This window comes from Callionymus lyra, chromosome 1 (genome assembly GCF_982586985.1).
Source record: "Callionymus lyra chromosome 1, fCalLyr1.hap1.1, whole genome shotgun sequence".
In the NCBI taxonomy this organism is placed as follows: domain Eukaryota; kingdom Metazoa; phylum Chordata; class Actinopteri; order Syngnathiformes; family Callionymidae; genus Callionymus; species Callionymus lyra.
In genome coordinates, this window is record NC_141818.1 from 23022697 (window position 1) to 23047153 (window position 24457).

General features: G+C 39.1%; 3 protein-coding genes across 3 annotated transcripts; 2 read left to right on the forward strand and 1 right to left on the reverse strand.

Moving 5' to 3' along the window:
* The first annotated feature begins 1405 nt into the window (after nucleotides 1–1405).
* Nucleotides 1406–8591, forward strand: lgi3 (leucine-rich repeat LGI family, member 3). Its single transcript, XM_087797631.1, has 9 exons — nucleotides 1406–1695; nucleotides 2028–2099; nucleotides 3425–3496; nucleotides 4473–4544; nucleotides 5692–5763; nucleotides 5881–6050; nucleotides 6132–6296; nucleotides 6368–6458; nucleotides 6969–8591. The coding sequence occupies exons 1-9, from the start codon at nucleotides 1493–1495 to the stop codon at nucleotides 7696–7698; spliced, it is 1647 nt and encodes a 548-aa protein (XP_087653757.1). The 5' UTR covers nucleotides 1406–1492; the 3' UTR covers nucleotides 7699–8591.
* Nucleotides 8592–11643: 3052 nt separating this feature from the next.
* On the forward strand, nucleotides 11644–16058 carry chmp7 (charged multivesicular body protein 7). The gene is made up of 10 exons (XM_087808763.1): nucleotides 11644–11997; nucleotides 12060–12234; nucleotides 13672–13857; nucleotides 13923–14056; nucleotides 14114–14162; nucleotides 14967–15086; nucleotides 15146–15244; nucleotides 15317–15374; nucleotides 15446–15646; nucleotides 15711–16058. The coding sequence occupies exons 1-10, from the start codon at nucleotides 11741–11743 to the stop codon at nucleotides 15755–15757; spliced, it is 1326 nt and encodes a 441-aa protein (XP_087664889.1). The 5' UTR covers nucleotides 11644–11740; the 3' UTR covers nucleotides 15758–16058.
* A 1406-nt stretch (nucleotides 16059–17464) lies between these two features.
* Nucleotides 17465–23913, reverse strand: vamp8 (vesicle-associated membrane protein 8 (endobrevin)). Its single transcript, XM_087797638.1, has 3 exons — nucleotides 23721–23913; nucleotides 19299–19466; nucleotides 17465–18380 (listed from the first exon to the last, which is right to left on the reverse strand). Exons 1-3 carry the CDS (start codon nucleotides 23733–23735, stop codon nucleotides 18195–18197), a joined length of 369 nt encoding a protein of 122 aa, XP_087653764.1. The 5' UTR covers nucleotides 23736–23913; the 3' UTR covers nucleotides 17465–18194.
* Nucleotides 23914–24457: the final 544 nt, after the last annotated feature.

Consider the following 24457-nt stretch of genomic DNA (forward strand, 5'->3'; position numbering starts at 1 on the left):
ATCATTGTTGTGTGGTTTGTGTCTTTAGGGAACCTTTTTTCTTTAAAAAATAAATAAATAAGACAACTGGGTTTATTTTGACTTTAGACCAATTGAAATAAAACACTAGACCAATAGAGAACTAGGGCAGCTGAGACTCCAGTGATGGATCTCTGCAGGAGATCTTCATACATTAATTTGCTTAATCATCCCCCTATCCAAGAAAATTTGCTCCAATCAGACGCCTGCACGTAAATAATTTGCCATACATCTCCCAACTGATGAAAACACCCGTCTGACTCCAACCTTGAAATCTTCTGCTTAGTGTAGATTGAATCCCTGCAGAGCGGCTTTAAGTGTTGCTTCCAGATGAGTCCAGCGTGAAGCTATTAGGCAGATGAGCTCCGAGGCGGTCACACCGATAAATCTTCCACAGGCGTGTTAGGGTTAAACCGAGGTGCAGACTCTGAACTTTAACTGCGTATCTGTTGCCAGGATTGGAGGGTTTTATTGCTGACTTGGATCTTTCTTCTAGTCTTCTCTTTCCTCACAATGACCATGCTCACTCTCAGAACTACCTTGAGACGCATCCTCCCAGCCGGACAAGGTCACAACACCCATTGGAGATTCCATGAGGTTGTTCTGGAAGATGTCTGAGCTTCTTTAGGGCGAGCAGCTTCACTCTGAACCCCGCCAAGTCATTTTATGTGGCCTGCTGGCTAGCTGGACCAAAGTAGACTAAGTTTAGTTAATTTCCTATAAAAAGGACACACATTTAAATTACGCAATCAGACTAATACTTACAGTTATGGACAGTTTGGTAAGTATACAGTATAATTTGTACGTGCTGTGACTTAAATGATGATGTTCTTGGCGATCCACTGTCTCCTTTTGATCTTTTTTTTCTCTTTTTACATCCCTTGAGCAAATATGATTCTCTGTTAAATAAAAAATATACGATACTATACATGTTTATAAAGCAAGTTTTTTTTTTATTGACAGAGGTTCATCAAATTGTGATAAAAAAAGTAGGAACCATTGAAGGCCTCTACCAACATTGACACAGAACAATATCTCAGTTGTTCTCCGTCTCTTTTACGATTGACTTTGACGTCCCTGATCTAAAGCTTGACCTCAGACCTTAGCCATTCCTGCAGGAATTTTATTTAGTTGTCTTTATCTCGACATTGTGACACAGTGCTCCTCTTGTCTGCTGCAGCTCAACATGCTTTCACACCTGATACTACAACTGCAGAGTCCTGACGGCGCTATGGCTCTATGCGAGCTTCCAAATTTGTCAGCGTCAGTGATAACGGGTCAGGAGTGTGAGAGAGAGGGCTGCAGTGATAACGCTCCTGAAAGCTGCAGCACACTCACGCCCACTCATACTGGTGCCTCCTCCTCGCTCCCTCTCTCACCCACCACCACTCTCAACACAGCAGAACCAAAGCAAGCGAGTCAGCCCGAGCTCCTTCTGTCTCAGACTGAACCCTGCACTTCTCCCGGTGTGAAGATGATGGAGCTGCGACCCCGATGGCTGAATCTTCTCTGCATGCTGATCCTCTGCCTTTGCCTCTGCTTGCCAAGGGAGTCCAACGCAAAGAAGGTGGCCAAGATCCCCCGCTGCCCCACGACCTGCTCCTGCACTAAGGACAGTGCCTTCTGCGTGGACACCAAAGCTATTCCCAAGAGCTTCCCTCCTGGAATCATCTCTCTGTGAGTCCACATCACACTTTACTGTGGGCACCTAAGAGCCTATTTTAAGGTTCTGTCTTCATGCAAGAATAATGTTCTCCCTGCTGCTGAACTTCTCTTGAGAGAGATGCTAACAATAGACTCTTCGTCTCACTGGATGAGACCTGTTTCTTCTCCACGGAGAGTTTCAATCAGCTGATTAAACAGAAAAGGTTAACACTGGAGAGGTTCGCAAAATGATGGGTTTATTTGTCAGTCAGAAAATCACCAAGAAGTTCTTTGTCCTAGTTAAGGCGACTTCCGATACTTTATAAATCTGTGATTAAACAGTATTTTTGTTTTTTTCTGAACAGGACGATGGTGAACGCAGCCTTCACAACCATCCCAGAAGGAGCTTTTTCTCATCTTCACCTGCTGCAGTTCCTGTAAGTCACACCAACAATAAATAAATCATTAACCCTGCAGAGAAAAACAAACGGGACAGTCCTGGTTCCCTCTTTGTGTAAATGACATGGATTCTGAAATTCAGCAAAGGAGCCACAAACGAAGAGAACCCAGATATTGTTTTCAAGAACCCTTGTGTAGAAACATCAGTTGCTTTAAAACATGGGTAGTAACATGTTTTTCTCACATCACAGAGACTAATATAACTTCGCTTATTTGCCTTCAAGAGATAAAAAAATGGATTTGTAATAGCTATAAATGATGATGATTAAATAATTATTGTTGAACAGCACAGAAAAAAGACAATATTCATTAATTTAAATATAAAAATGACACTTTTCTTTGACTTTTCACTTTTTACAATTATCCAAAAATACTTCAGACAGAAACATTTTGAGACCAAATAGTTTTAGAATAACTCAGTATGTAGCTTGAGGGTTTTATTTGGCACCATTTGGCTCTCACCATCACAACAGCAGTCATTTATTGAAAGGGAAATAAGTGTCCTCATTGTTTCATTTGCATTTATTTATCCTCTCATTCGGCTTATTGTAAGTAAAATATCACTTTAACACATAATAAATAATTAATGTATTTAATGGAGGAAACATGTTAAGTGTTGCACTTACTAAAACGTTTACACTAATTCACCAACACAAAAAGGAACCGTTTACATACATGCAAGGTGCTAAACAGTGGGTCAGTTAGTTCTTGAAAAAATGCAGATACAATCTGGAGAATGAACAAACTATATTTAGAGTTTTCAGTTTTCAGTCTGGGGGAAATGGAAATTAATATATTTGCTACCAGTTATTGGATTGTTCTCTCTTTTTCTATTTGAACTTGTATATTACATTTGTATTTCCCCACAGTGGCAAATGTGAGGATGGATGACAATTGGTTAATCAATGTCATGTGGTTATGGTCTCTACACATCCTGGAACCTCTTGACAGCCCAGGAAACACTTAAGAGATTCTTATCTGTTTCGTGTCTAACTGTAGATCTCAGTGAATCAGCTCCCTAGTGTGTATTGGGACACAAGAGCGTGGAGTCGAAAGTGTTGACAAGAGTTATGTGAGTGTGAATCAGTGCTCATGCAGATGACTGACACCCTTCAGTCCTGCAGAGACAGGAAACAAAAGCCTCTTTATCAGCTGTAGATCACGAGAGTCTTCTTGAATGTCGAATAAGCCTCTGTTTGTTAATTCACACACTGTTAATAAGGTTTATTCTTTGTAAATGTGATATGTTTGTTTTCATGGTTTTAATTATTGTCATCTAACATGACTTTCTTGTTGTCTACAGGCTCCTTAACTCAAACACCTTCACTTCCATTTCTGATGATGCGTTTGCTGGACTCTCTCATCTCCAATACCTGTAAGTGAAGATGCTTGCGACAATAACTTCACAACGTAATCATATTTAGTTATTAACACAATAATCATTTTATATGAATAGTAGATATGAAGAGACTATGGGATGTTCAACTGTTGAATTGTGGGACGAGTAGTTATTTAAGGGAGACCACCTCATAAACAATATAAAAACTCATACATTGATTGCTATTACACCTGCTTTAGCAATGGCTGGTGTAAATAAATAATATATTTAGAAAATGTGATTTCAAAATTATGAAATGATGTAATTCTCCAGATTAATTCACCTTGAGGTGTCTTAATAAATTAGTGTTCACCTAATCATAGCTTTTCTTAAACAGATCTTTTTTATGTTTTCATGTCACAGTTCTTTTCATGTGGCTTGTCTAAAAAACGACTTTTCCATTGATATACAGAACACAGAACATGATGAGTTGTACATGACAATTGAATCATGGGCTGATCATGGTCACATTCTCAAGAAAAAAAAAAAGTGAAATATGAGATCATGTGCCAAAATCACAAAATCCTTCAAGAAAGACGAAGTCTGGATATAAAAGATTCAGTCAGTGAAGCTCAGGTCGTGCAAGGTGTCATCTAAATTTAAACAGCAGCCGTGGATGTCATGGCTGGGCTCTGCAGCAAAGCAGGCGTGAAGATAAATCACAGTACGACAGACATGATGTTGCCGCTGCGCACTGATGAACCTGAATCTCTTCTAGAAAGACTAAAGAGCAGCTCTTTGGTTCTGGCTGTGATCCAGCGGCTCCCACCTCTGCTGCTGTGAATCTTAATTGAGTCGTATTTCCATCAAAACACTCAGATCCTGCACAACTGTTCAAAGCTGTTCAAAGCTAAAGCAAGGGAAGCTGGGAATAAGGAGAGTTTAAATGAGGCTTTCATGAAGATGAATCCAATGTGTCATTTTAATTTCCCAATGGAACGTTTAGTGACACTACCATGTTTTGTTTCAACAGCTTTATCGAGAACAACGACATCCAGACACTGTCAAAGTTCACTTTCAGAGGACTTAAATCCCTGACTCACTTGTAAGTATGTTGAAGACGGTGAGAGTATTTGAGTCTAACGGTGATTTTGTTTATAAAGTACTAACACCAGCAGTTCACTTTATTAGCTAAAATACATTCCCGCTGAGGCTTGTGAAATGAGAGCTACACAGATTTTGTAGAGAAGCTGCCAGAAGTAGAGGCAATGCAGTTTTACTAAGCCTCCTGAGGGACCCACAAGAGGAAGACAGACTATAAAGGAGTGATAACTGCAGTGAAAAGTGTTAAGTATACCAGCCAGAACATAAAGTACTTCAACTAAACATGACTCAACAAAATCTCCTCATAACGGAGGCAAACAACTTTTGTCAGCATAAACACAATTCTTTTTTAGCAGACCTGTGCAGACCTGCGGGTCTATCACTGTACTAAAACTATCAAGTGGGTCATGTAGATGGATAACTAACATATATACTCTGTACTTTCTATCAAAATGTTTTATTTTATTTTATTTGAGTTGACACACATTATTGAAAAATATAATGCTTCATATGTTTTGTTTTCTATAGTTCTTTTATGATTTATAATTAACTAAATGCTTATTCTTTCTTTTGGCTTAAAGTCTTCACAACTAATACAGTATAGTATTAGAAAAAATGTTATTTACAGACCACATGACTCTTGACAAAGTAAAAAATACTTCTTTTTTTTTCAAACATTAGCTTTTAAAGTAAGTAAGTAAGTAAGTAAGTAATTTGTATTTGTATAGCGCTTTTCCAGACCAGGGTCACAAAGCGCTTAAACAATAATCAAAGCTGTTGGAGTTGACTGTAGCCTCTCATCCTTAGTCATTGGCAGGACCTCGCAATATTTCATCGTCCTTTAGTTGTGCGTTGAAATATAAACTATAAAAGAACTATGATAAATAGAAATTGAAAGCCATGTGTTAATAAAACATTAAAAGCAATGTTTTGGGGAGGATTTTTTTTGATACATTGATGTTTGATGATTAATATTGATTGATTTATTGAGTATCATGAATATGTTTTAACAAATTTGAATAAAATGGAAAACAAAATGATCAAAACTACTCTTGTTTTAAATCTAATGTTTCAAAAACACTAAACAAGGAGCATGAATATTTAAATCCAGAAATTACCCAAAGTTTTCTAAAAACAAATGTTTCCAGGTCTCTGTCCAACAACAACCTACAACAACTTCCTATAAACCTTTTCAAACAACTGGACATCCTCACTGACCTGTAAGTGTCTCTGCCATACAACGCAATCATTGTTGTTTTTCTTCTTATTCACTCATCCAATGCTCTTGACCTTTTTCTTTGAAATGTCATTTGAGATTTTCTTCCGACTTAACCCAGGGACCTCAGGGGCAACTCTTTCCGCTGTGACTGCAAGATCAAGTGGCTGGTTGACTGGATTCAAAAGACCAACACTTCAGTTCCTGCCATCTACTGTGCCAGTCCTTTTGAATTCCAGGGCCGAAGAATTCAGGATCTAGCAGCACGAGATTTCAACTGCATCAGCGCAGGTGCCCCCTGGTGTTTCCTTTATTGAGAGAACTTATTTATTTAAATGATTTTAAATCAGTATTCGTTGTTTCTTCTCACAGATTTTGCTGTTTATGAAACTTTCCCTTTCCACTCTGTGTCCGTGGAGTCTTATGAGTTCGGAGGAGACCAGTTTGTGGTCTTTGCTCAGCCCGATACTGGCTTCTGCACCTTGTTCATCTGGGATCATGTTGAGCTAATATTCAGGAAATTTCACAACATCACGTGTAAGTTAAGAAAAAACGGTTTAACATTGAGTTAAATTGAAGAAATGCTAAAGATTGGTTTGTCTTAACAGCTCGATCAGCCGTCTACTGCAAACCTGTCGTGATCAACAGCACAGTCTACATGGTCGTGGCTCAACTCTTCGGTGGATCACACATATACAAGTGAGACTACAATATAAAACCAGCCTCTGTACGACATTAAGTTCAAGAGCACTGAATAGTTTCTTTCTTAAAATATGCAAATATACATCTGCTACCTTTTTCCGCATGCCTTGAACCCTGCTGAACGGTTAAACTTGAGATGTAGGAGACGGCAGCGTAAACGGACTCAAAGCTGAAAGTTAATAAAAGCAGATGGCTACCAATTTGACTATAACTGCTTTTTTTATCTCGCCGTTTTACTGCTGTGGTCGAGAGCTGTAAAATAAGCCTTTATTGAATTTAACATTTTTTTATGTGTACCTTATTATTAGGGTCATATATCATGGTACAATGTGGACACCAGCAGCATATAGCTAAGCTTATGTAGCTGCAGCATGTATAAACTGTATACAATTTAAAATGTTGATTTAGCCGAGCAGCTTTCATTCAGTGCAGAAATTATAGTATTTTGGTACTCTCTATCTGTAATAGGAGAATCAATACTTAGATATCAACTTTTCAAATGTCCAGGTGGGAGGAAGACCCTCAGCGCTTCATAAAGATCCAAGACATTGACACCACACGAGTGAGGAAGCCCAACTTTGTAGAAACTTTCCAGCTGGATGGAGAATGGTACTTCGTGGTGGCAGACAGCTCCAAGGCCGGTTCCACTAGCATCTATCGCTGGAACAGCAATGGTTTTTACTCCCACCAGTCCCTCCATCCCTGGCATCGAGACACCCATGTTGAGTTCCTGGACGTTGGAGGGAAGCCGCACCTCATCCTCTCTAGCGCCTCCCAACCACCGGTGGTATATCAGTGGAACCGTAACCAAAAGCAATTTATTGTGTTTTCACAAATCACAGAGCTGGCGGACGTCCAGGTGGTGAAGCATTTTTGGGTGAGGAAGGTTCTTTACCTATGTCTCACCCGATTCATCGGCGACTCCAAGATCATGCGCTGGGAAGGACAGCGATTTACGGAGGTCCAGACTCTCCCATCTCGCGGCTCCATGACGGTCTACCCTTTTACTGTGGGCCTCCGCCAGTACCTCATCCTTGGAAGCGACTTCTCCTTCTCCAGAGTTTACCTGTGGGATGACCTCACCCAGCGCTTCCAGCCCTTCCAGGAGCTCAACATGAGAGCCCCGCGGGGTTTTAGTTTGACATCTGTCGACAACAAGGACATCGTGCTGGTTGCCAGCTTTAAAGGTAACACCCTGGCATACCAGCACCTGCTTGTGGATCTTAGTGCCAAGTAGAACCATCACAGTTTATAAATGATGTATGCTTTTATAAAACAAAGAATGAGGTTTTTGTTAAATTATATTTTCATGTACAGTCTTGGCCAAATTTAATGATAAATATTCTGCTTAAAAGGAACATGGCATTAAATAAATAAGTAGATTACAATATCTTTAAATACAGTACTTCATTTCAATGAGTGTTTTACTTGTTTAAACCAGTGAAATATAGGTAGAACCCTAAACCATCATAAATCCACACTTAACTGCATGTAGTGCTTTAGTATCACTGGCTTTGTGCATTGAGTTTGTATAGGATTACATAAAAACAACAGGTCAGGATGTTGATTTAATTTCTCATTAGAATTGTGGATGGCTCTGCTGCCACACTTTGCCTATAGCATTCTTTTCTGTCTGCCCCTGCAGTTGTGTACTTCCAAACATATCAGGAGATGCTTCAGTTCCCTGTCTGATAAAACTATTTTTTTCATTGTTGACCTAAACATATTTTTAACTTGAGGACCAAAAAGACACAGAGGTTAGAGAGACTTGCATGTTCATCTTTTTCATTATTCAGAGAACAGGTTTTGAAATGAAAATGAACAAAAAAGTATTTGTTTTTCTCTTTTGCATGTAAAAATAAGGTCTTAACTGTGACAATGGTTACATGTAAACAGCAAAGGGAAGGAGATTTGTTTAAAGAAGCAACATCATTTCTAATGATTTATTGGATTAGATCCCAAAAAGGTTTTTCCATAAAAATAAATACTAATTCAAACCATATATTGATTGTGCTAAACCAAGTCTTGCGTATGTTCCCCAGATTTTCAGATTTAATAAATTTAATTTTCTGGTCATTTTCAACATAAACATGTTTTGTCTGAATACAGTAAATAAACAATAAATGTTGATGTGTTTTCTGTAAATCTTTTGTTATATATTGTTTATATATCAATGAAATTATTTAGCTTTATTTAATTCTACATTCAAATGTTATTTCCTTTTATTATTTGAAATCTTGAAAGATGCCATTTTTTTGTGTGACAATCTAAAATTAAATTGGTTATAAACAATAAATACATATGACAAATGATAAAAAATAACTAAAAAAAAGATTAAAACATGGATTTTAAACAGTTAAAAGTGTGACCATGATAATATAGGATCACAATGCATACGTTGCTCTGATGCGCTGCTCTTAATTTGCCGGAAGTTTCTTTTTCTTTTTCTTTCTTTCTTTAAATTACAACACAACATGGGACAAAAATTCAACACAACAAATGATGCATCAAACCCTCCCATACATCTCTGCCCTCCTCCTCTCCAACCTGTGCATATGACATTTCAGGCTCACCTGCTGTTACACATGAGTCCCATTCAGAGTCATAATTCTCTCCACGACTTTCACAGAGGTTATGCAGGGCACAGCAAGTCAATGCCATGGACTTGACAAGTTGTAGATCACTACAATGTACCCCGCCAATGTAACTTGTGTGTGCTGGGAAGTGGTTACTCCGACTGGCTAACTCCCACAGTGAGGACAGTCTTAGAACCCTGGCATCATGAAGGCTTCCTGGTTGTCCAGCATTCACACTCCAGAAGTGCCCCTTTCCATCAACAACACCTTGTAGGATGATGGAGTGCCAGCCTTTCCGGTTGAAGTAGTCTGTGTGAAATTCCGGTGGTGCTACGATTGATATGTGGGATCCATCGATGGCACCAATGCAGTGTGGAAGCCACCAACTGTTCTCCATGTAGTCGGCCATTTCCCTGAACTTCTCCTCATCAGGAAAACATACGATTTCAGGTACTTACAACCTTTCTGCTGCTGCACAAAAGTCATTCACACACCGACATACCGTTGTTACACTGATCCCAAAAAGATGCCCAGTACGCTGGTACTCTAAACCTGTAGCAAGTTTCCACAGAGCGGCAGCCACCCTCTTCTTCAGGGGCACAGACCTGCGGAAAGGCGCGACTTGCCGCTCCATAAACGGACGAAGTCTATTGCACAAATAATCCAACGTTTCCTCCGACATCCTGAAGTTGTCTACCCATTGGGCATTTGTGAAACCGGGAACAATTTCATCCCACCACTCTGAGTCTCGGTTTAGTGTCCAGACCGATGGATTTCGACGACAGCGTGGTGACGTGAGACCCATCTGAAACACTCGCGCAGCTTATTCATTGTAATACCCAAGATAATTAAATACTTTTAAGACTTTTTCAATTATGTTTGAAATCAAATTTAAGACCAACTCGACAGTCAATGGAAGGGAAAAATGGTAGGGAAAAAAAAAATACATTGATTTCGTAGGTTTAGGTTTAGAGACAATTTTACCTAAATGTTTATATATTTAAACAAAAAATAAAATACAATTCCCTGCGCAAAGTAAACATTTTCTGTTCAATTATTCAGCCATGAAGAAAAATGTAGGTTGGACAATCAGTTTGCATTGAATTGAGTCTTCAGTCTTTTTAGTTCCGCTATTAAGATTGCATGTCAATCTTTAAGTTATCTTTTTTTCCCTCTCTATCCTTATCTGTATTTTAAAACGAGAATAACGTCTTACTTATCATGTGAAATTGGATTTTAAACACGTTAACCTCAATCATTAAGGCCTTATTTTTAGATTCTGGGTTTAATGCCTTTTCATACTTTGTACGGATCCGGGTGAAAAAAAGTGGTTTCTTAGAAGAGTTTAAGTGTTAGAGAGTGAGTCTGAGTGCTTCACCATGTGTGTCCATAAGCAACTTACTACTTTGACTTTGACTACTTTACAGACTTTGGAAAACCATGATCATAATGCTAAAAGTTTTCTACAACAATCTTGCTTCCAGAAATTGAATTTATTTGTTATTATTTGCTTCCTTTTTTGAACTATTTAAAATTGAGTATTTTAAGTTAAACACAACATTGTGAACAAGTTATTATTATATGTATCTCACTCCCCAATACAAAATATAGTGTGTCTTGTTGACAAATTGTTCATATCATCACTTTTTTTAAAATAATTGTTACAATGTATTAGGATTTAAACAATCTTTATCACTTGACTACATATTAGATATGTTTTCAGTAAAAAGAAGTTTAAAATTAGGCAGAAATAATAAAAACTTATTTATCAACATAATAATGGTACAGGAGCACCTCACGGGACAGTACTGGCCCCTCTCCTCTTCATCGTCTGCACTTCAGATTTCTGCTACAACTGTCCTGTTTTATGCTGTGCTGTGGTGTGTTGGGTGGAGAATATGTCCAGGAGGAGTGTCAACAGGTTGCACAGGTTGATCAGGAGGGCTGGCTCTGTGGTTGGCATGAAGCTGGACTCACTGGTGACAGTTGCTGAGAGGAGATAACTGGACAAACTACTGTCCATCATGATGACCGTCATCCTCTGAACACTGTCATCAGTGAGCAGGGAAGCAGATGGAGCACGAATGCTCCTTCCAGATGCAACACTAATTGATTCCTTGCTTGACTGTAAGACAAATTAGACAAATAACTTTTACTTACTCACTTACTTTGTATAACTTGGGGCATGCACTTTATATTTACACTTTGTTATCTCTATGGACTTTTTATGTTTTTATTTACTCTTTGTTCTTGTTCTTCCTTTTATGAAACTTGCTGTAACGTCTTTTGTCTGCTGTGGACTGCAAACCTAATTTCCCAAAGGTGACCTTTAGAGGGATTAATAAAGTCAATCTATTAATAAAGGCGTATTTCACTGCCATTTATAATTTTAGAAAAACAAAAAAGCTTTTGAAAGGTCATTACCTGATGATGTGGATTACGTATGATGTAATGCTTTATTTCACCACAAGCAGACTCGGACACAATACCTTGTGAAGTAGCTTCAAAATGTTCAATACCAAAAATGAACAGAATTGAATTTAAAAGAGAAAAAAACCCACACACTTTTTTATTATCTCCCAGTGGGCGGGGCTTAACATCTTGTCCTGTGATTGGCTGCGCTCTTCGGAGGTGGCGCTATCAAACTGTTGTTGAGTTAGCTTTAGCTGGTTAGCTCGCCTGCTAGTGAGTTCACTTCAGACAATGTCCACCAAAATGACTCATCCTCCGGAGTGGGAAGACGATAAACGTATGGAGTTCATGTTCTCCGCCTTTAAGGAGAACCGGGAGGTGAACACGATGGACTGGGACAGCAAGATGAGCTTCTGGACGGCGCTCATCGTCCAGAACTGCAGGGACCGAGGAGCTAACAGTGTCAACCTGCAGGACCTCAACAGGAGCTTCGCGAGGAAGAACAAGAGTCCCCTGGGTTTGCCTATGGTCCTGCAGGCCATGGTCAGGTAACCGTGGAGACTCCAGCGCCACCTTCTCCACTCCATGAACACTCGTGTTGTCCTTCCAGGGGCGGGAAGATCCAGAGAGAATCCGAGTTTGCTGCCAACGTGGACTGTGGCTGGTTGTCGTGGGGTGTCGGCGTGTTGCTGGTGAAGCCCCTCAAGTGGACCTTCTCCACGCTGCTGGGCAGCAGCAGCAGGGTCGCCGTGGAGGAGTCGTTCGTGGTCCTCGAGCTGGTGAAGGTGAGTGCCACAGAACACTCAAAATAAAAGTAAAAGTGAGCAAAGTAAACACTCAAACCTTTTTTTGAAATAGTGTTTGTTGACATTTGTTGCTAACTTGATATTCATATATTTAAAACGCATTTCATGTTAAAAACTCTATATATGATTAAAAGACTCGTAGTTACTAGTTGCAAAATAAATATGGTGGAAACTGTCTAGAAACAGAAACTAGTGAAGGAACAGAATCTTGGTTCAGGCTCCTGATGACATCACTGTCAGAGAAAACCTTTCCAACAAATAACTTCTAAGCTTTAAATGTAATGCTGCTACAGCTTCAAGAAGATCACTGAATGGAGGAATTGTGGAATGTTTTCTTGATCTGTCGTCGCAGAAAAAAAAGAAAAGTTTTTGAGTTCTTAACAGATGTGTTTGTATTATGTTGACAGAATACTGTGGTGTATGTGGTTCTCTTAGATTAGCCTTGAAAGACAAGGAGTCAGTAGACTCCATCAAGCGTAAAGAGAGGAAGATTGTTCCAAAGCTTAGGAGCAACGGCCTGGAAGGGTTTCTCTCCTCTCGTCCTGAACCGTGTGCGAGGAACCATCAGTAGATTCTGATCCACAGACCTCAGAGCTCGAGCTGGGGTGTAAGGCTGGATCAGATCAGTGATGTAAGGAGGAGCCTGACCATGAATAGATCTGGAAGTACCAGAGTTTTAAAGTTGATCCTGAAAGAAACTGGAAGCCAGTGAAGAGTTTTAAGGATTGGAGAAATGTGAGTTCTTCTACTAGAGCGGGTCAGAATTCTCGCTGCAGAGTTCTGCATCAACTGCAGGCGAGACAGCTCCTTCTTGTTAAGACATGAAAACAAACTATTACAATAGTCCAGAAGAGAAGAAACAAACGCATGGATTACAAGCTCCAGATCATTTTCCATGCTCTGTTGTGGATGAAATTGTCTTTTAAAAACTAATTCTCATGTAATGATGAATACATTAAAAAATCCACACAGTTTAGTTTATTGAATGGTACAATTGGGGTTTAAACACGTTTCCTTTGTTAGTTATTTTGTCACTATTAATTTTGGGGATACATTGCGTGTGTGGGACATGTACTGTATAAGAGGCTTTGCCAGGTGAGTTCAGGGTCATGTGAATCACTGCCTCTGATAATGATGAGTTAATGAAGCTTCATTTTCTGGAACTCCTGTGTTGTTCTCAGTTTTATCTTGACCTTTAAAGTATATATTTTCGTGAGTATTGTTTTGATTGTTTAAGCGCTTTGTGACCCTGGTCTGGAAAAGTGCTATATAAATACAGATTACTTACTTACTTACTTACTTCATGAAACAGTGTCTTTATTTTCAGAAGAACTTCACGGCTACTGTATTCAATCTCTCAACTAGCCATGATGTTAAACCAGTGGATCTCATGAGCTGTCATTTCTCTTGCTGCAGGTGAAAGCTGCAGAACTACTGGCAGCGTACCGTAGCAGCAGCCTTGCCGGTCGTTCTCTGGTGTCTTTTCAAGATCTGTGTGTAGTGTCTGCTGGTGTGTGTGCTGACGAGAGCACGCTGTGCCTGGCACTGCTGCAGCTGCAGAGAGAGAAGCGTGTGACTGTGTCAGTGCAGGATGGAGACAAGGTGAAGTTCTCCCACCATTCTCCCCGAGACCACAAGAGTCTTTCATTGACTCGTCCTCATTACAGATCGTCAAGTTCTGCCAGCCCGGGCAGGATCGAGTCTCCGCGGTGAATGACGTGGATGTAGGAATCTACCAGCTGCAGTGCAGCGAGAAGCTCCTGGAGGAGCGTGTGGAGCAGCTTGGTGTGGAGGCTGAACGGTACCTGAACTCAAAGTGACTTCACAGTTAAATCTTGAACTGATGTGATGCCCACAGGTGCAAGGAAGACGCAAGACTCCTGCTCAAAGAAGGGAAGAAATCGCAGGTGAGTCATGATAATAGTGTGCCATGATAATGATAATTATTCAGACTAGCGGTGTGTATTGGTATGAATCTGACGGTAGGATATCACTATACAGGAGCAATAATATTGCAATATATTGCTATACTGTAAGAACAAGGATATATTTGTAGTATTGTCCGACTGTTAATTTAGGAATGATATAAGATGTATTTTTTTCTAAATGTGATCTGAATATTTACTAAATAGCTCCTCAATTTGATTTAAATTAAGGAGAAAGAAATATATTTATAAAAAGAAAAATAGGGTTATATTTAGAGTTAATAAAATCATAAGTAAAAAATAAAAATGTTGGTTGTCACAAACTTTTTTTACATGTTCTAATCTTACAGTCAAACTGCACTATGCACTGGTCTGCAGTTAATGTAGCAACTGCTTTTATTTGTTTTGAAACCAACATTTGCTCAGCGGTAAAAGCTACTAGAGCCGACTGTATCCTCTCATCCTCTGTCATCACTGGGATCTTGTGGGATTTCATTGTTCCTTTTGCTGCTGAGTATGTAATAACTACTGCCACCTAGCGGCACTCTGTAATATGTGCATATTAATTGTAAATAAAACTTCATTGAAATATAAATCATCAAATAACTATGTGAGAAATAAAATGATTTGAAAGCCAAAAATAACAAAGGTAAATGTAAATAATAATTATTAATAAATCGATGTAGTATGTTTGAAGATTGATACAGTATTGTAGAAATAATTGCAATATATCTGTGTATGGTTATTTTCTCACACCCCTAATCCAGACTCACATGTGTACCGCAGGCCCTGACCTGTTTGAGGAAGAGGAAGCGTGTGGAGAAGAGAACCGACAACCTCTTCACCCAGCTGGAGTCCATCAGGTCCATCCTGGACAGAATCTCTCAGTCTAAGACAGACAAACTGGTCAGAGTGAAGTCAGGCGTGAGCGACTGTGAGCTTGTTTCCTAACATTCTCTGTGCAGGTGATGCAAGCCTACCAGGCCGGAGTGTCGGCCATGAAGCTGTCGCTGAAGGAAGGCTGTGTGGAGCGAGCCGAGAACCTGGTGGATCAAATTCAAGAGGTCAGAGTCGAACTAGCATCTCTTGCTTCCTGTTAAAGCAAGTATTAACTTTCTTGTCGGCCCTTACAACAGTTGTGTGACACTCACGATGAGCTGAACCAAACTCTGTCCAGAGGTGTGTCGGGCACAGGTTTGTGTAGTTACGATGCTGGAGCGGCCAGGTGGTGTCTCTGTGAAACCAACAACTTTGTTTTCATGCAGATGAAGACATGAACGAGCTTGAGGAAGAGCTGAACTTGTTGATGGAGGAATCCAAAACAGAGCTCCCGACAGCTCCTGCACATGCTGCCTGGGAGCCGAGCGGTCCCGGTACTTCGCTGCCAGACGTCCCTCTTGCTCCACCCATGATCTCAGACGAGCAGCTGGAGGAGGAACTTAATCGTTTGACTTTGTCACAATCAGGTTGGGTTCTTGTTTCATGTCAGGAATCCAACTGATGAATAATGTTCATGTTTGCTCTGTCCAGGTTCAAAGAGCTTGTCACCAGCACGGAGGTTAGAACCAGCAACCTAGCTGTCGCCCCCTATTGGTTCTAAGAGCAAATGATTGAATGCACTCCTCTAACGATGCACACCTGGAGCACTTTACTCTATTGACTACATGGTAACAACAAGAAAGAAACTCTAGCTTAACTGTAACAATTCATTTGGTGGCTTTTAATTGTTTTTAAACTAGCAAATGCTTTCATTGGCTTTTATCTGTTGATGTGAAGTCCTGTCGAGTCACAGTGGCCTTATTTTAGTACCGAGTGGCCGTTTATCAGATATCAAATTATTATTTTTGTCAATAAATGAAGTGTATTTAAAAAAATATATATCTGTGTACCATTTTATTTGAATGTCAATAGACAGGTGATCAAACACAACACTGAAAAGTTATTTGGAAGCTCGCTCGGACAAGAGTGTAGAACAGGAACAAGACTGGGATTTGTTATTAAAGCACCAGCATTAGACTGTGTGAGCAAGTGCCAGCATCATCAGAGGCAACTATTTAAAAGGAACAATAAAATCCGATCACTGAGGACGAGAGGATACAGTAGACTCCAGCACCTTTTAAAACTGTTGTTTGAACAAATTTTGGTTTGAAAACAAATTCAATTCAATTTTATTTAAAGTGTCTTATCATTATCATAGCAAAGTTATCTCAAGACACTTTACAGTTGAAGTAAGATTATAGTGGAGAAAGGAAAAACCGATCCCAGCAATTCAACAATGGAAGCAGTTGCAACTTTGTCAAGAGTCATGCAGAGTAAACTACTCTGGCAATACTCCAAATATATTTAGTTTTTCCTACAGTATTACACATATTGTTGCCCCTGTATCATGACACGCTAATACACAACCCTAGTAATGTGCTGATGAAGCTTCATCAATTAGTGTCATATTTTTAGAGGTCAGCAGGTGGCATCATCATTCTAAAATTATCTAAAGTTTCAATAGAACAGATGTTCATTACAATAGATGAAAGAGCAAATGGTGACATCTAGTGGTAAAAAGGACACCACTTTATGAAGCTTCATCAAAACATTACTAGTATTTGGAGGATGGAGGAAAACTTAGAAAACCAGTCACCACTCACAAGAAGTCCCAACATATAAGCAATGACGGAAGTAGTTTAACAAGAACTATATTAAGGTCAAGAAGAGGCCTTAGAATATTCTCATGCCCTTATTTAAAATCAAGAGAAGGAACTGAAGTTTCAAGATGGATTTTGGTCCATTTCACTCAATACTCTCTCCGGTGTGCAAACCTGTTCACCAACTACTCTCTCCAAAGTCCTTTTCTTGGGGAAATTTAAAGCAACAAAATACAGTTTATTACCTTCATGGTTTATTTCTAATTGGCATTTGCCATTACAGTTAGAATCTCATTGTAAGTTGACAAACAAACCAATCCAATAAAGCCTCAAATCTGTTGATTTACATTTCGGTAATTTCAGTTTAATGTTGTTCCTCACTGATGGAACCAGCAGATGGCGGTAGACATTTAGAAAAGTAGTCTCTTTTTACGCAATTCTATATTTTAATACAGGCTGATCTCTAAATTTAAAAAACAATATTTTAGTAGAACGTAGGAATATGGCTTATTGGAATATTGTCATGTATGTACTTGACTACTCCTTATGTCGTTTATGATTGTTAATTCTGTTGATGATTAAGAAAGCCTGAATATAAAATTGTTATAAATCAAATATGAAATAAAGGCAAGATGGGACACAAAACAGAAGAAAATACTATTTATTTGTCAAGAATCAAAACAACAGTTCTGCATTTTACCGAAATGACATTGATTTAAAAGATCAACTCGAGCTCATTATTATTACGACCTACTGTCAGGACAAATACACAACTTTACCCAGAATAAATAAAAAAGAAACCCACTAGATTTCACAGGAACGTTGGAATGTTTTAGAGAGGAAGCATACCGAGAGCGTTTAATAAATATCAGACTCGACAGAAGAGAAAATGTACATTATGGTGAGGAGAACGAGCTTTTGTCACCATGTGAGGTCAACAGCAGCAGTGATTTCTTGATTGAAAGCAGACAGCGGGTTTTTGTTGTTGGAGAGACCGCTCTATGATGGTACTGGTGAGAGGAGGAACTGCAGTTTCACAATCTAACAAAATCTGACTTTAAGAGCCTCTGAAACTCTCACAGACTTCAATGATGTAATTGTGCAACTAACTGGTTACACAAGTTACAAGGTCATTGCATTTCATCATATGGTCGATCATGTTTTTCCTTCATGTAACTGGTGCATTTGGACTTGGTCGCTACATTTTTCATCAACTATTTCCCTACATTTCTCGACAATAAAAGCAGTGACGTGATTAAAACTATGTAACAGCAGCGGTTTAATCTCAGTAGTAAAAGGCTTCACCAGACAGCACTGATTTGAAAAAGTCTATGGATTATTTCTTTAACTGTGCAAAAGTAGACGGCGTCTCCTTCTATGGTTTTTTCGTGGGGGTGACGATGGGAGGCACTGGAGCGCTTACTGGAATGACCCCGGTTGCCAGCAGGATGATGATGAGGACGATGATGAGCACGATCACCACGATGACCACCACCAGCTTCACGTTCTTCCACCAGTAGGTCCGCGCCACTTTCTGCGAAGTCTGCTTGAAGTGTTGAGCCTGGCGAGAGGAGGACAGGATCCGCCGTTACACAACTGCATTTCTTCACTGTTGCTACACAGCCGTGATGCCTCCAACTCATGTCAACCATTTCACATTAGATTGGATTTCATATGTTTGAATGTGTCTCTTTAATGTCTTGAGGTGGCACTGATAAGAGAAAACACTGTGTGTTGTTCCTGAAAGTGCAAGAATAAATCAGCAGCTTTCTGGCTTCACATAAAGTTCAGGTGTCCCATTAAATTCTTAAAGTTTTGAAGTGAAACCAAGACCATTTTGAATCCAAGTTATATTTGAAAAGACAGCCATGGGAACGTTATTAGTCGAACACAGACTCCATGATAGTACTCAAAGTTAAGAGATCACAAGTGGGCACATGAACAGTTGACGATCCATAGTTCAGTGTCATTGCTTTCTTGAATGAGCTGTGCAGGGCTGTGAGAGGAAACCAGAGCAAATAGCACATGAAAGGACCACTGAGTACAGAGGGCATCTCAGACTAAAGTCTAAAAAAGAATTATTGATTTAAACCTCTGGGCACTGGTCTCAGCTGCGAAAGGCTGAAAATTAACGAACAGTTCATCCGATAATAATTGGTTCAGTTAGAACCTCCAGTTTCCTTCTGTGAGCTTCCATGTTTATTTAATTGAAGATCCAGTATATTATTATAACTAAAAACTATTTAGTGTTTAAAAAAAAAATAAAAAATCACCTGACGATATCATTATGGTGCATCTCAGGATATTGTTTAACACATTTTTATAATACACTTCTTTTTCCTTTATTTAGGCTTCAAATTGAACAGAACTAAACATTAGCAAGACACTTTTTTAATATTTGTGCACGGTTCAGGCATCGTGTCACTAATCATTTTTAGACTTTTTAAAGGCCTCAAAGAGTAAATAAACATGGACAAACCCCTGCTTGCAAGTCTTCAGACTTTCCCATGAGGTCATCCAGCCTCTCTCCTCGGGCCAGGATTCGGTCAACGTTCTCTGTCATGATGTTTTTGACTCCATCTACTTGATCCCTCAAGGACTGGACCCGGTCCTGAGGCTCTGGTGCCGCAGAAATCCCTCCCTTCTCCTGTGAACAGAGGCAGAGATGCTTCTTCAGAGAGGTCAGACATCAAGCAGATAACTGAGCTCCGCTTTAAAGGACATCAACTAAAAAACGTTCCTCCAGTTATGTTACGGATGCAAAGACAAAACAGTGTTTTCTGAGACAGCTCAAATTCACGATGTGGTGAGAAACACTTTGAACACACCAGGCATGACACAGATGGGTTACATTTTTATTTCGAAGAAGCTATATGTTCGGCTGAGTCAACTTTCTTATGTTGCTCAGCTGCAAACAGGATTTCTCACACCAAAATAGTAATGTAAAGTTTGTCCGAGTGAGTTTGTCTTTCCAGTGGCGTCCCATGAGCCTCTAGCAGAATGTAAACACAGTCTCTAGGAAACAGAGCAGGTTATTCTGCGTCACCTGATGCTCCCCGCTTCCTTTCCCCTCCTGCTCTCTTTGGTTACATTCCAGCAGCATTCATTCCTCCAGTCCTCACGTGTTGTACCAGCAGCTTATCATAGATCCTCACCAGCCTTCACAAGTATAACTCCATACACCATCATCATCTTCATAAAACCTTCTAAAAAGGTCAAGCCAATATCTTTTGGGACTCGAACAACTACAGCTAAATGATAGCTCTTGCTTTAAAACTGCACGTCTAAGCTACTATGTAAATATATTTAATAGTTCAAGTGAGCCAGCATGTAACCATGAGCTCAATTTAAAATGAACCAGGTGAACTGCCACGAACCGTGAGCTACTGCAGCTCTTGTTTCTGTACTGCAAGAGGAGACACGGTCCATCTCAACTGCAGACAAAATAGAGCGCAGAACATTTAGCAAACTACAGATGAGGAAGTGACATCACTTCTGATTATTTCAAATGACTTGCCTTCACATATATTCACACACAGGACAGACATCAGACCAAGTTCAACTTCTCCTCATCTCACACACACAGTATACTATACATATCAAGCACACATACAACTATGCGTGTATCACAGCTTTACTGTCGATGTTCTTTACATTTGGCATTAGACTCATATAATTCCGGTTGTATTGATTATTACTTTCTGAAAGGCGTTTATATTTGCAAATGTATTTTCTCAGAAGCAATATTGGCCTGTGGCAAGTCAGGACCCTTTTGGTCAAGTTAAGAAATAAGGCTTTCAACTGTTAAAAGTTTTTAATGGGACCATTTAATTGCAGAGACACCAGCCCAGAGCTTCTGCTGGTTGACAGTTATGTGAAGATGTATTTTTCAAGCACCTAACCTTTTTTTTTTTGCCGGTCCTGCAATTATCTTAACAATCTTTTACCTAAAATTCTTCTGCTCATCAGTACTGAAGGGTCATTACGACCCACAGACACATCCGTCTCTAATGTAACTACAGCAAACTCAGGGTTGAAGAAATGAACGTCTCTTTCTGCTCATTTCTTGAGGGGACAGAATTGAAAGAGTTTAGCACTTCTCGACTCAGTTAACATTTCTCCTTTTGGCACTCCACACTTGCCAAGAAGAAAAGCCACTTTCAGTCTCTCTTGGTTGAACAGAACCGCTGAGCTCAGGTAACAACGGAGACGTGGAGTGAGAGCCAGATGAAGAGGAGCTTCAGGAAGATCAGCAGAGGGAACACTGAAGGAGTCTTTCTAAGCCCACACCTTAAACTGAATAAGAGCAAATAAATGCTCATCATTTGGACGAAAAATGTACTTAAACTTGAATGTACACGGCTTAGACAATTTACACAAATAGAATAAAGAAGTAACTGTTGTCGATAGAACTGAAAGATAAAAGTGACACAAATGAATGTTTCCTCGTTTGCCTCAAACAATGTTTTTGATACTAAATGCCATTAAAAAAAAGTTTCAATCCAATAGCCTCTCCTTTTATGAATTCTGGCCAGAACAAAAGTTATAATAAAGTGACTCAAAAACATCCACTTTATTAGATTCATTTTTTGGTGATGGTATTTTAGTTAAGAGTTGATTTGGAATTAATTTGGTTTGCCTTTCCTGAACATCAAGACTTAATTAAAAAAAAGACCATTATAAATGATATCTATGTAATTACATGGCGTTTGTTGAAATAGATGTAAGATCTTCTGAAATCATTTACCTTAGTCTGTTCTGTAATATCAATTTCTTTCTTTTCTAAGTTTGTAATGTATCAACTACCGTAGTCATTTCAATACATTGCATATAACTTTTATTATTATACGTACACCGAGAATCTTTAAAATAACTTTGACCCACCAACATATAGGTTGTAAGTAAGCAAGTAATTTGTATTTATAGAGCACTTTTCCAGACCAGGGTCACAAAGCGATTAAACAATCAAAACAATACTCTATAAAATATATACTTAAAAGATCAAGGCAACATCAAGACAAACACAATAAAAAGCCTGCAAGAATAAAAGTGTCTTAAGATGTTTCTTGAAGGAGTCAGTAGATCCATCAAGCGCAAAGAGAGAGGAAGTTTGTTCCAAAGCTTAGGAGCAACAGCCTGGAAGGATTTCTCTCCTCTGGTCCTGAACCGTGTGCGAGGAACCATCAGTAGATTCTGATCCACAGATCTAAGAACCCGAGCTGGGGTGTAAGGCTGGATCAGATCAGTGATGTAAGGAGGAGCCTGACCATGAATAGTTCTGAAAGTAAGAACCAGAATTTTAAAATTGATCCTGAAAGAAAATGGCAGCCAGTGAAGAGTTTTAAGGATTGGAGAAATGTGAGTTCTTCTACTAGAGCAATCTCTGGGATACTCAACTTTCTGCACTAAGCTGCTGGTCAAACACTGGTTCAGTTCTTTTCCTTGAAGCCACAGCTGAGTGCAAATTTACAGAGTCATGGATACGTGGCTCTGAGTGCCAACTTGAAACCTTCATGTGAAGGATGAGACGTTCAACTCTTTAAGCCGTTTCATTCTCAACAGAAGTACGACTGCCAATCCTGAGGAAGCTGGTTGTGACATGAAGCTCGCCTGCTCTAGAGCAACACTTCAATTTGTGGTGGTGGACAGACAAGACTGCAGTGTGATGCAAGTTCATATCTGCAGTCACAGGAAAGAAGAAATCAATGAAATAAAGAGATACTGGCAAGAAGGTTGTCCTTGCACACTTGTATTGAAAAGAGGAAACCTAAGTAACATGGCCCATCTATTGCCAATCTGTTGAGGAAGATAGATATCTGCTCTTTCTCCATTTATTATTTTGACCTGATTATTTTGGACAATGTCAATTACAGTTTGATTTTATTGATTTACAAGGTCATGCCTTTTGTGTCTGGCTCGTTTCATAAGATCTTGGATTTGTATAAATGCATCAAATATATTTAATAGGATGAAAACTGTAAAAAACACTGTTTGAATTTCATTTAAATACATATATATTAGCAGTATTTTTTCTTACCGAGGGCAACATTTCCCCAGCAACATTAAGAACACTGTAAAAATTATTTATGCAAAAATAAAAATAAAATGTTTTACATTTTAATGTTTTAAATTACGATTTATGTCCGCACTGCGTTATACAATTTCATAACAGAAAGCAAATGACATCATTCAAACTCTTACAGGAGTCAAAGGTGTCAAGTTCATTCTTTTATCTTCAAGTGTCACATTTGTGAAGCTTGCCCGTTGTGGGGAGGTGAAGATGAATGGATCTTATCTGACCTATTACACATGGGTCACAATAGAAAACTATAATAATTGTGATTTATGCCTGAGGTGGTGATTTTTCCATGACTTATATGATCTCAAAATATCCTCGTCATTGATCCCCGTCTACCTGAGACTCCAAGTGTATCGGCAGTAGAGCAAATAAGTAGGTTAAGGTTCATACATCTCACAATATATATGAAAACGTGGGAAAGAAAGAAAAAGGCAACATAAGAATTGTTTATAATTAAGTTGGCTTAAGTCTAATATTTGTTTCCGTTTCTGGCCAATACTAATACTATTTTGGATTAGGACTAAAGGCGCATTGTTAAGAGGATAATGAAACATGGTGTACAAAATAACTCGCTACTGTTCGCCCAATTTCCCTGTGAAACCCTGAAACCAAACGCTTCAGATGACGCCGTTAAAAGGCCATTTTGTTGAAGACTTGCTGTGAGCGGGGGCGACAGGTGAGCAGGTTCTTGCTCAAGCTTTGCATTTCTCTCAATAAAATATTATTTTAAGGGTTTGTTATCGGTGAATATATGCCTAAAGTTAAACATTTACAAAATAAACAAAAAAAACAAAAATACAAACAACAACCTCCAGCACCTACCGGATCAATGTCCATTCTGCTGGAAACGATATTCTTTCACCGAAACACGACGGGTTTAGTTTCTTCACTAATGAATAGATTTAGTCCTTTAAAAAACTGCCAAAGCGAGGAATGTTTAACGCGAAAGTGTTTCCTTGTTTGTTTAACTTCCTGGTTGTTTTGTCTTCCTTCAAACTTCATGCATTCCCTCCGCACGGCATCAAGTCAGAAAATATGTTTCCACTTCCTGCAACGCTTCATCAAAATAAAAGGATTTTCAACGACGCGATACATTAAAGTTAAGAGTTGGTAAATCAGATATATTTTCTGCGACTATCTTAAGTCTCTTTAATGAACAAAACATGCTTTAAAAAAGCTTTGCGCAGTAATAGTTACATTTTGTAGCGCGAAGAGTTATGGAAGGTGTTTCTTTTATTTTGAAGGCATGTTTATGTGGTTTTATGAAAGGTGGTAACTTAACACAACCCTACGTTCCACAGGTCTTGAGACAGTGGGTGACGTCACATCAAGGTGTTTCCTTCCCGTCATTTTCATTGTACCTGTTTAAGAGCAGCACACTCCCTCAGTCAAGCAAAGAAGGAGCGTTTAAAAGTCGAAAATGTCGACTATCAGTAATAAGACTTGCTGAATTCTTATTGAAACAAACCTAAAGAGGTTATTCCATTCTACAGTTGGTATTGAAACATTTTCAAAAGATTTCAATTATTTGTCTTATTTGCATACATTACACATATCTA